The sequence below is a fragment of the Asparagus officinalis genome, chromosome 3 (assembly GCF_001876935.1).
Source record: "Asparagus officinalis chromosome 3, Aspof.V1, whole genome shotgun sequence".
Classification (NCBI taxonomy): Eukaryota; Viridiplantae; Streptophyta; class Magnoliopsida; order Asparagales; family Asparagaceae; genus Asparagus; species Asparagus officinalis.
The window spans coordinates 109,144,679-109,157,593 of record NC_033796.1 but is presented as its reverse complement, the minus strand read 5'-3'; the positions used below and the strand labels follow the sequence as shown (position 1 = coordinate 109,157,593).

General features: G+C 41.4%; 1 protein-coding gene and 1 long non-coding RNA gene across 2 annotated transcripts in view; both read right to left on the bottom strand.

Moving 5' to 3' along the window:
- The window catches only part of LOC109835580 (ribosome-inactivating protein charybdin-like), a 19,840-nt gene continuing 14,556 nt past the window's right edge, over positions 7,632–12,915 (bottom strand). The window contains exons 5-7 of the mRNA XM_020403547.1: positions 11,754–11,804; positions 10,612–10,670; positions 7,632–8,541 (exon numbers count right to left, since the gene is read on the bottom strand). Coding sequence (XP_020259136.1) covers positions 7,768–8,541; positions 10,612–10,670; positions 11,754–11,804 — 884 coding nt within the window. The 3' untranslated portion in view covers positions 7,632–7,767. The remainder of the gene's footprint in view (positions 8,542–10,611; positions 10,671–11,753; positions 11,805–12,915) is intronic.
- On the bottom strand, positions 8,569–10,451 carry LOC109835715. The gene is made up of 2 exons (XR_002245680.1): positions 10,279–10,451; positions 8,569–8,704 (listed from the first exon to the last, which is right to left on the bottom strand). It is a non-coding gene; the product is annotated as an uncharacterized LOC109835715 (long non-coding RNA).

The following is a 12,915-nucleotide window of genomic DNA, read 5'->3' as shown; positions in this document are numbered from 1 at the left end:
ACCATCTTCTTCATCTCTCGACAAGGAAAAACGGAGATGAAGGAGCTCGAGCTATTGCAACCCCATATTAATTTGCCGTTAATTTTCTTTAAAGAAAGTTATTTTCTTTGTTGTGGTTCTGCTTTAATGAAGATGAAACCGGAGAATAATCAGATGAGAGGAGATGCAAAAGATGCAAAGAAAGATGAGGAAAGCAACAAAAATAAGTCATGGTAAGTATGCTCAATCTCCTCTAAATGTCACATGACTTTTCAACATAAAACCCTAATTTCACAGATAATTTCACGGTACAAGTGATAGATAACATGAACCAAGATATTATAATATGCAAAGCCACTTTAATGTTTACATCTTGTATGGGAATGAATACACTGATCATTGGTACAACAAAACATTTGTTGGGAGTTGAACAATCGACAATTCGTGTCCTTCGGATTTTGTGACGAATAATTAGCAAACAAGAAATCACAACAAATCGAAAAACTTGCAGGAAATAACAAATAAAAAACACCAGATTTAACGAGGTTCGACAAACGTGCCTACGTCCTTGGGAGCTACACCAGAAATTTCTTGATTATTTAAGAAGATTACAAAGCTTGCAATATGCCACTCTCTCTAAAATCTCTGATCTCAAAGTGCTCTCAAAACCCTCTCTTTTTCGTGTTATCTCCAAACCAAACCAGGAAACCAAAAATCCGCTTTCGGTCGGCTGATAGCTTGGCGTCAGTCGACTGATCAGAATGTGTTTTTTCTCAGGACTGCTCGTGCACGTTATCGCTTGACTGATACGAGGCTATCATTCGACCGACCAGAGCGAATGTCTACAGCCTTGTTTTCTACAGTCGCATCGGTCAACTGATCCTCTCCCTTCGGTCGACTGATCGGGGATTTTTCAATCTTGATTTCGTTCCAGGTTTGAGTTTACACTCCCGAAACCAACAATCTCACACTTGGAGATCAAACCTCCATCAACAAGCTCTCCCGAACTTCAGCCATCGTCGCAAGCATCTTCTCCTCCCCGAAAAATTTCATTCTTCAATCAACATCATTCTCTGTGATCTCACCTGTCCTCCTAGTGTGGCTCCGCCCTCATCTCCTACGCGTGAAGGCCAACTAAAGTTGCACACAGTTTTAGTTTCTCGATGGTCACTGCCTTCGTCAACATATCTGCAGGATTTTGGCTCTTCAAAATTTTGTCGAATAGTAACTTCCCGTCCTCTATCAGCGAGCGTATGAAATGGTAACACATGTCGATGTGCTTCGTTCTGACAAGATATACTGGATTCTTGGTAAGGTGTATAGCACTCTGGCTATCACAATAAAGAACTTCGTTCCTCTGCTTCAGACCCAACTTTTCCAGACATCCGGTCAACCAAATTATCTCCTTGCTAGCTTCAGTTACTGCGACATACTCTGCCTTAGTTGTGGACGATATTTCTATATAATCCACTCCTTCACTTTGTTGGAACCCTTTCACAACTAATCTGACCTTGTTTCTTTTACTTCCATCATTCTCCTGCTTAACCCGGTAGACCCACTTGTTATGTAAGGCTTTCCTCTGCGCAGGTAGCTGAGCTAACTCCCATGTCTCATTCGAGTGGAGAGAATTCATCTCTTCTTGCATTACACGCTCCCACTGTTGAGATTCACTAACTTGCATTGCCTCCTCATAACACTCTGGTTCTCCACTATCTGTCAAAAGCAAGTAATCTAGCGACGAAAGATATCTGTGATTTGGTTTAGGTACTCTGGATGACCTCCTAAACTCCTCGCCCTGGGTACCTGTCTCTGAACCTGGAGTCTCCTTCATTCTTTGGTCAGAACTGACATTGTCTCCACCATCTGGAAGTTCTTCTAAATCCATGTACTCGGATCCACCTGTATCCTTAGTGCTGCTTCCACTGCTTTGTCTATCCTTGACATTATCCCTGTCCTTATACATCACCTCTTCATTAAATATGACATCTCTACTCCTGATGATTTTCCTATTCTTATCATCCCACAGACGATATCCGAATTCATCAATATCGTATCCAATAAATGTACACTTCTGTGACTTAGCTTCTAGCTTGTCCCTGACATGGTCACTGATATAAACATATGCCACACAACCAAAGACCCTCAAGTGTGAGAGATTAACTTGCTACTCCAAACCTCTTCTGGAATCCCAAAATCTAATAGAACTGAAGACTCATGATTTATCAAGTTACTGTATGCACCGCGTCCGGCCAAAACGTCTTAGGTAGATCTGCATGTAGATGTATGCTCCTCGCACGCTCTATCAATGTTTTATTCATTCTCTCTGTAATATCGTTATGTTGTGGTGTTCCTGGAGTAGTCCTCTGTAAGAGAGTCCTATTCAGAGCACAGAACTTCTTGTACTCCTCCAGCTCGTATTCTCCACCATTGTCCGATCTCAGACACTTCACCTTTAGATCTGTCTCGTTCTCTATTATTGCTTTCCACTTCTTGAAGATCCCAAACACCTCCGACTTGTGCTTCATGAAGTATACCGACACCTTCCTCGAATGATCGTTGATAAATGTGACATAGTACGCCGAACCGTTAAGAGAATACATGCTAGCTGGACCCCATATGTCTGTATGAACAAGCTCTAGCTTGTGAGCTTTGGATGGTCTTCCACTCTTCTGAAAGCCGACCCTCTTCTGCTTCCCATAGATGCAATCTTCATAAATACCAACTTCCACTGAATCGATGTTGGATAGCTTTCCCTGAGAGCGTAGAATCTTCATATCCTTCTCACTCGTGTGTCCCAACCTATTGTTCCACAGATCTGTACTTTTCTTACCAGCTACAATTGTGAGGTTTGTCACTCGGATGTGAAGTTAAGTAGAGAGTTCCAGTTTTGTTATCGCGAGCAACCACCATAGTACCGTTAAAGATCTTCCACGAATCCTAGTAAATATCGAAACGTAGCCTTCTGCTCCAAGCTGGCCCATCGAAATAAGATTCCTCTTAAGTTTCGGTACGTGTCTGACGTTCTTCAGATTCCACTTAGAGCCCTTTATCTGAATCTGCACATCGCCTCTTCCCACAATACTACAAGATTCGTTGTCCCCCCAAGTACACTTTCCCAAAGTCCACTGCTATATAGTTTTGAAAAAAGCTTCCTATTAGTAGTGACGTGGAACGAGGCTCCCGAATCAATAACCCATGAATCAGTGTCACTGTCTATAGCAAGGATCAATGTATCTTGCATAATATGAGCCTCCTACTCATTTGCATCATTCTTTGGCGCTTTGCAGACTGAAAACATGTGGCCCTCCTGGCCGCAGTTCCAACACTTCTCTTTGATAGGCCTCACCTTCGAGTTCGACCTCTTCTTCTTCGACTTCGATCGCTTCCTGGTTTAGTTACCCTTGTTCTGACTTTGGCCTCTCTGCTCGAAATTTAAGGCTGAACCTGAACCTTCTGATTCAGATAACTTCCTTCTAACCTCCTCGGATAGAATCATACTGACAACCTCGCTCAGCTTCAACTTCTCCTTTCCTGCCGAGTTGATAATTGCGGTCACGCAACCTGCCCAACTATCCAGTAATTGCGATAGTATCAGTAGGGCTTGCACTTCATTATCAAACGCGATGTCGACGAAGTTGAGTTGATCAACAATCGTATTGAACTCGCTGAGATGCAACGTGAAGGAGTATCCTTCTGCCATCTTGAGGTTAAAGAGTGTCTTGACGAGATGAACCTTGTTTGTAGCTGACGGTTGCTCGTACATCTTGTCGTCTTCTCCTTCAATATGTTGTGGGTGACTAATTTTGCGAGCGACAACCGGATCTGGCCTAGAGCCTTCCGATTCTGTATTTCCCAGTCCTCGTCGGTCTCATCCTTCTTCTTTCCCTTAGCTTTTCCCAACAACGAACGATAAAAATTCTTCTGGTACAGATAGTCCTCCATCTGCAACTTCCAGTAGGTGAAGTCTGATTCACCAAACTTCTCAATCTTCGATTTGCTTTCTTCTTCCATATCTCTCACACTTGCCGAACGAAGCTCTAATACCAGTTGTCGGGGTTGAACAATTGACAACCCGTGCCCTCCGGATCTTGTGACGAACAATTAGCAAGCAAGAAATCACAACGAATAAAAAAACTTGCAGGAAAGAATAAATAAAAGAGAGAACACTAGATTTAACGAGGTTCGACAAATGTGCCTACGTCATTGGGCGCTACACCAGAAATTTCTTGATTATTGAAGAAGATTACAAAGCTTGCAATATGTTACACTCTCTCTAAGATCTCTGATCTCAAAGTGCTCTCAAAACCCTCTCTTGTTCGTATATTATCCCCTCACAAAACCGTGTAAGGATATATATATAAACCTAAGTCAAAATGGATTCCAAATTGAACCAGAAAACCAAATAAATCGCTTTCGGTCGACTGATAGCTTGGCGTCAGTCGACTGACCAGAAGGTGTTTTTTCTCAGGATTGCTCATGCACGTTATCGGTCGACTGATACGAGGCTATCAGTCGATCAACCAGAGCGAATGTTTCCAGCCTTGCTTTCTACAGTTGCATTGGTCGACTGATCCTCTCCCTTCGGTCGACTGATCGGGAATTTTTCAGCTTCTTGATTTCATTCCAGGTTTGGGTCTACACCCTGAAACCAACAACATTTACATCGGCTTCTACGGAACAAGATTTTCCATCACATGCAGTGTTTATACGACAGAATGTTTTACATCATTCCTGTAGAAATTAACAGCACCCTTGTTATTTGCTCCTAGAAAATTCCTTGCAGAAAGAAGTTGAGAAGCAATAAATTTGAAGGATTGACGATCAGATTATGAAGCATGAGTACATTAGACAAAAAATAATAATTTTAATAACGATAAATTGTGTATTCTAGATAAAAAGCTGTGTACGGTGCGTTTTGCTGGCAAAGTGGTAATAGAAAGAGTGGAGACTAGTTTTAGCTGCAGATAGACCCTTGAGAGCAGAAATTTTGAAGGTAAGTTCTCAAAATAAGTAAGTTCTCAAAATAAGTCACGGTCTATGGAAAGGAAAAACACAGCAAACAGATCAAAGACTTGCAAGCATAACTTTATTCATTCATGCAAAAGATAAGAAAGGACAACTCGTCTTACAATAATCTTGGACATAATCAGGACTAGTTGCCCACATTACAGTAGCTCAGAAAATGATTTCAGACTTCACCGGAGCACAACATTACTCCGAACCCATGGAAACCTTAGCAGGCTCACATTTATTCCATATATAGCATTATTATTAAAGTCCACAGGATATCACTCAGCCACATCCTATGGCTTAGGAGGAACGATAGTACTCGGATCCCTCTGCAGAATGCCAAGATATCCCAGCAGTTCATCGACGGTTCGAGCCACAACCTTTACTGGTTTAAAATCCGGTGCTGGTCCCTCAACCACAAGTTCCTGAGGAACCCATTTTTGGGTAGGATTAGCATCATAGAACAAAACACATCCAGAGAGCTCTCCCCACCGATGGACTAGTTTCTCGAGTCTCATTTATGGTAACGAATCCGATACTGAATCATCGGCCCATGGCACGGATAGCGGAGAAGAAGCTGATGCCGAAGCTGGATTTGATTATAATGGAGGTTATGTTTTAAACGACATTGTACCCTTGCTAATCAACCTTGACGATGAACAATCGTCAGAGGGCAGTTGTAACTGGCAACTTGCCAATAATGAAATAAGTTGGTGGGTTTTCAAGCCATTGTGCTGCGCTTATGAGCTTCTCACGCCCAAGGGTGACTTCAGTAAGACCTCCTGTTGCGTCGAAGCCAGCTGCGCGTAACAGGGCAGTGTAGTTATGCCCGAAACCAAGAAGTGTTGATTCTTTATCGATGAGGTGCTTATCTGTTCCCTCAATCCCGAGCTCGAACCATTTACCGGCGTCGTTCACGCGAAAGCCCTGAAAGTAGAGCTGGTCGCGTCGGATCCTCAGCCTGACCCTACTCTTCCCATTATTGAAAACCAGTACAATGTCGTACCAAGTGAGCTTCTTCACCCAATCAGTAACCTTTTCGTCGACTACAGTGGGGAGTACAGGACGATTGCGACACCAAGTCGCTGCGTTCTCCTGACGCATCTTCTCGATACTGCTCACGTAGTTTCCCGCCGTCAGATCATAGCTAAGGCTGATCTCTATGGATTTGATCTCGCTGGCCTCCATTTTCTCACTCCCTGCACTAGATAATTGTACGAATAATCTTAAAACGGGGAAGCTTTCAAAGCCCTAATGGCGAACATGGTTACAGCTGATCCGTCCATGATGGAAGACGACGATCAAATGCCAACATGGGAAGACCCGTGGGTTCATCACCTGAACATGCAGTATGGTGATAGGTTCAAACAGAGAGAACCCCCCACTGAAGATAAAATAGTCCAAGTTAACATGGGTGACGAGGCCAACCCAAAGCCTATATTCATCAGCGATAGTCTTCCCCCAAATGAGAAGGAAGAATTAATTGCACTCATCAGGAAATATATTGACGTTTTCGCATGGAACTATGAAGATATGCCAGGGCTCGACCCCAATGTGGCAATGCACCGCCTCGATATCAAGCCGGATGCCAAACCTGTCAAGCAACAGCAAAGACGGTTTCGTCCGCAGATTATGGAAGCCATTGAGGCAGAGGTTAAGAAGTTGATCGAATCAGGATTTATCCGAGAGGAACAACATCCAGACTGGTTAGCCAACATCGTTCCCGTCATGAAGAAGAATGGCAAAATCAGGATTTGCATCGACTTCAGGAACCTGAATGAAGCATGTCCGAAAGACGATTTCCCTCTCCCAATCACGGATGTCATTATCGACAATACATGTGGATTCGAGAGGATGTCCTTCATGGATGGATTTTCGGGATATAACCAGATCAAGATGCATCCAGAGGATGAGAAGCATACGGCGTTTAGAACACCCCTCGGCGTCTTCTGCTATACGGTGATGCCTTTCGGTCTGAAGAATGCCGGTGCCACATACCAGCGAGCGATGACTAAGATTTTCCAAGAACATCTCAGGAAAACAGTCGAATGCTACGTTGATGATTTGGTTGTGAAAAGCCGCAACAAGGAAGATCACATCAAGGATTTGAAGACAATGTTCGATCTCATGAGGAGTCATCAGTTGAAGATGAACCCCACTAAATCATTTCTTGGAATGTCCAGCGGAAAATTTCTTGGGTTCGTCGTCACCACTAAGGGTATACATATCGATCCTGATAAGGTGAAGGCGATACATGAATTGCAGCCCCCGAGGAATCTGGCCCAAACGGTTATTGGGCCAAATATTAGCCCAAACGGTTGTAACCGTTTGGGCTAAAATTTGGCCAAACGGATGTAACCGTTTGGCCAAAAGTTAGCCCAACGGCTGAAACCGTTTGGGCAATTTTTCGCCCAAACGGTTAAAACCGTTTGGGCTATTTATTTTGATAGTTTTAAAATTTCGGCTTCTTTATTTATCTACATGTTTATATACACATCTCACACAAAGTACTAAACATCTCACAATGAAATCAAAATATTCTCATACTTTGCTAAATACCCAATGTTATATATTCATACACAATGTTTACTCAATATACTTAGAGACAAAATATATACATTCAAAAGACTAGTTGCCCATTACAGTAGCTCAGAAAAAAGACTTTAGACTTCACCGGAGCACAACATCACTCCGAACCCATGGAAACCTTAGCAGGCTCACATTTATTCCATATATAGCATTATTATTAAAGTCCACAGGATATCACTCAGCCACATCCTATGGCTTAGGAGGAACGATAGTACTCGGATCCCTCTGCAGAATGCCAAGATATCCCAGCAGTTCATCGACGGTTCGAGCCACAACCTTTACTGGTTTAAAATCCGGTGCTGGTCCCTCAACCACAAGTTCCTGAGGAACCCATTTTTGGGTAGGATTAGCATCATAGAACAAAACACATCCAGAGAGCTCTCCCCACCGATGGACTAGTTTCTCGAGCCATTCGGGGGCTTTCAGGCTTTGCTGCCATGTCCTCCTCAGATAGCTACTAATCGGAACAAACCTCGTAGACTCACAGAACATAACAATCACAATGAGCAGCGCTTCGGCTCTTTTCTTGACGGTTGGTGGGTTTTCAAGCCATTGTGCTGCGCTTATGAGCTTCTCACGCCCAAGGGTGACTTCAGTAAGACCTCCTGTTGCGTCGAAGCCAGCTGCGCGTAACAGGGCAGTGTAGTTATGCCCGAAACCAAGAAGTGTTGATTCTTTATCGATGAGGTGCTTATCTGTTCCCTCAATCCCGAGCTCGAACCATTTACCGGCGTCGTTCACGCGAAAGCCCTGAAAGTAGAGCTGGTCGCGTCGGATCCTCAGCCTGACCCTACTCTTCCCATTATTGAAAACCAGTACAATGTCGTACCAAGTGAGCTTCTTCTCAAAATCAGGATCCTTTTCGTCGAGTACAGTGGGGAGTACAGGACGATTGCGTGTCCAAGTCTCTGCTAAGTCCTGACGCATCTTCTCGATCTTGCTCACGTAGTTTGCCGCTGTCAGTGATGGAATTTGAAGAACACAACACTCTACACAAAGGAAACTTTTATTGATAGAACACTTGAGAATACAACACTTGTTCTTACAAGAACACCTCACTTTCACACAATTCCTTTATTTTGGTGGACACTCACACAAGGCTACACTACACACTCAAGCTCTCAAGCTCACTTCTTGCTTGCTTGCTTGCTTACTTAAATGAGAGCACAAGACCCCTATTTATAGTTGTTTAAGAGGGCTAGGAAGTGTGTAGAAGAGTTAATCCTAGCCATACATTACTAAGAAGTTTCTAGAAGAATAAATACTAGCCATACACTTGTATCTTCCTAGAAACTTCATGGTAGATATTTTGTAGGATGTTACTAGAAAGAAGTTCTAGAAAGTTGTTCTAGAATAATCTAAGTTGGTGAGGAATTCTAATACTCCCCCTCATCACCAACTTTCATTTCTCTCAAGTCCAAGCTTCTTCTTAAGCTTCAAAAATGTCTCTGTCTTTAGTGGCTTGGTGAAGATGTCAGCGATTTGGTCTTCAGACTTGCAATATGACAGCATCACAGTCTTCTTTTTAACTTGATGTCGGATGAAATGATATCTTGTCTCTATGTGTTTGCTTCGTCCATGTGCTACCGGATTTTTGGCAAGTGCAATAGCTGACTTGTTGTCGATGAGAATCTCTGTCGGTGCTTCTTGTTGGTGTTGCAATTCCTTCATCAGACTCCTGAGCCATATTGCTTGACACGCACATCGTCCTCGTGTGCCACGACCTCGTCCTCGATCGAATGATCGTTCACGATCTCTATTTCGATCTTGATTTTCATGGCCTCCTTGGTACTGTCTCCTACGACCTTGCTGGAAGTTTGAGCCACCTCGAAATGAGCCTCTGCCTCTGTAGCCTCCACGTCCTCTTCGACTATCTTCTTTGATAGTCATCTTACTCTGCAAGGCTTGTTCTAGATTCTCCGCTTGATTTGAACTAATGTTTATATCTTGTTCATAAGCTTGCAGAGAACCTTGCAGCTCATCAATAGATACTTCGGAAAGATCTTTAGACTCTTGTATTGCCGGAATAATATATTTGAATTTAGAGTCTAAAGTCCTAAGTATCTTCTCCATAATTCTTACATCATTAATTGCTTCTCCATTTCTCTTCATTTGATTTGTTATTGTCTGAACTCTACTAAAATAATCCGATATTGATTCTGTAGCTTTCATCTTCAAATTTTCAAATTCAACTCTTAATGCTTGGAGGCGTACCTTTTTGGCTCTTTCCGCACCTTGATAGGATTTTTGTAAAATCTCCCATGCTTCTTTAGAGGACAGGGCATTGGAAATCTTCTCAAACGCAGATTCATCTACGCCTTGGAATATTAGGAACAAAGCTTTTTTGTCTCTTTTTCTGACCTCCTTCAACTCACTCTTCTGAGTGGCGGTGAGAGTTGCTTCTGCTGCAGGTGACTCCGGTTCAGTGTAGCCATTCTCTACGAGATCCCACAAGTCTTGCGAGCCGAGCAAGACTTTCATCTGGATACTCCAGTTGTCGTAATTGGTCTTCATCAGCTTCGGAATCTGTGGCTGGATCATGTTCGCCATCTCGTACACGAGCACCTTCGATTGGCCCGGCTAGATCGAACTTTGCTCTGATACCACTTTGATGGAATTTGAAGAACACAACACTCTACACAAAGGAAACTTTTATTGATAGAACACTTGAGAATACAACACTTGTTCTTACAAGTACACCTCACTTTCACACAATTCCTTTATTTTGGTGGACACTCACACAAGGCTACACTACACACTCAAGCTCTCAAGCTCACTTCTTGCTTGCTTGCTTGCTTACTTAAATGAGAGCACAAGACCCCTATTTATAGTTGTTTAAGAGGGCTAGGAAGTGTGTAGAAGAGTTAATCCTAGCCATACATTACTAAGAAGTTTCTAGAAGAATAAATACTAGCCATACACTTGTATCTTCCTAGAAACTTCATGGTAGATATTTTGTAGGATGTTACTAGAAAGAAGTTCTAGAAAGTTGTTCTAGAATAATCTAAGTTGGTGAGGAATTCTAATAGTCAGATCATAGCTAAGGTTGATCTCTATGGATGTGATCGCGTTGGCCTGCATTTTCTCAGTCCCTGCACTAGATAATTGTACGAATAATCTTAAAATGGAAACGACCAGACGATTAAAGGAAAATATGATTAATCATTGCAAATAGAGTTAGATGATACATAGTTAAGTAAGCTTGGACTCATGACTCAAATATGATTAATCATTTTGACTGAACTCATCTCGATACATTATCGTAGCTCATCTCTATACTTCAACGATTTGATGAGTGGAAGAGATCTCTAACAATAATCAAGATAATCGTGGGATTTGAGCTCTCTCACTACACTTTAATGGTTTAATGATAGACATCTGATGATATCTGAATGATTATAATTAGTGCATACACTAAGATGAAAATTGCACTTATTCTCAACCTTCACCTAAAGAAGGCTTAATATCAGAAAAGCCCCCTTAACTTTAAATAATTATTAGAACCCCCCCTAACTTTTAAAATATTAGAAAACTCCCCTTAAGTTTAAGGGTTATAAGAAAACCCCCTTTAACTTTAAGGTTTTATCACAAAACCCCCCCTAACTGTGTTATCCTTTAGGGTCTATTTGGTTTGAATGAAAGTTAAGGAAAAGAAATGAAAATGATAAAGAATATAATTTTTTGCAGTTTGGTTGGAGGGAGAAGAAAAACGAAAATGAAAATACGATTCCCTAGAGAAAAAAAAGGTAATAAAAACTTTCTTTTCTCTTATCTTTTCTCCATCGGAACCTATTAAAAGTGAGGGGAAAAAGTGTCCGAGCTGAACTTCGAAGATGCCATACCCAGCTAATCTTCGCAACCTATGTCTCCTGCCTCTTGCTAATTCCACGTGGGCCCCACATATTACTAAAATGGAAAATGCTGTTTGGCTCGCGGCCGCCGGCTCGCGGGCAGCACCCAAGAGAGAAACAGGGCAATAATTATGCTGGGGTTTTCTGATAATCGTTCAAAGTTAAGTGGGATTTTCTGAAAATTGTTCAAAGTTAAGGGGGCTTTTCTGATATTATGCCTAAACAAAAATCATATCGTAATTAAACGATATATGACAATAATTAAAGAACCCGTGTTAAACATGCAAAGCAATAGAGAAACCCAGATGCCAAAAACTACCATACCTTCACCTGCTATCTTCAACCCTTCCTCGGTGTTGCTAACTTTATCTAAGGCTGAGGGGGGTATTTATAAGTGCTGAGAACCAAACCCCAATAATTCATCCTGGTGCCATTGTTAACTCGTGTCCTTGAATGATTATCCTATAAGAAACGTCGTACATCTTGATATATTTTTATGTAGAAGTGTACAAGAATTCAGCATTATTAGAATTGGACAACCACATGCAAGGTGCACGCGCACAATAAATTAACTAAATGGGGGTATCCAACTTATAATCTAATGCAGTAAATGTTAAAAACACATGAAGAAAATAATTAAACAGTTTCAGAAGTCAGTAATGTATACTTATATTTCAATTGGGCTTAGGACCTTGGTTTGGTTAAACGTCGTACCTCTCTCTCTCTCTCATCTCTTTCTTCTCCCCCCCCCCCCCCAAAAAAAAAAAAAAATCATATCCTTAACTCAATTAATTGGCCATTTTTTCTTCTCTTCATCTTGAAGAAGATTCCCTTGTTTCTCCCTCTAAATCTCTTAAAACTAGGGATTGCTTTAATTTTTCTATATAATGATTGAAAACGCCCAACCTCCAAAGATATTTTTTCTAATTGGTGATTTCGTTGAAGATGAATCCAAATATGTAGTTGAGGGGAGAAATACATATACGGGGATAGCTGGACTTAACAACAAAAGCATAAACTTAGCAACTAACAAGATATGCTTAATAGCTAATGGTTACAATGAGTAGTTGACGAAAAAGCTTAACAAACACATAAGCTTAACAACCAATATGTAAACTAAACAACTGACGAAAAAGCGTAACAACAAACACATAAACTTAATAACTGACAGAAAGCTTAACAACAAATACATCAGCTTAACAACCAATGCATAAGTTTAACAACTGAAGAAAAAGCTTAACAACTAATGCATAAGTTTAACAATTGACCAAAAGCTTAACAACAAATGCATAACGTTAGCAACTAACGGGAAACTTAACAATGCGTAAGCTTAACAACAAATGCATAAGCTTAACAATGAAGAAACTAAAATCTACGGGTTTAATTTTCAAGAAAGAAAATCTCACCCTGCCCTAGAAAGTTTCACATGGGGCATTAATTAGGTGTAAAATGGGAAAAAAGAAAAGTATTATTTAGGTGGCACCGC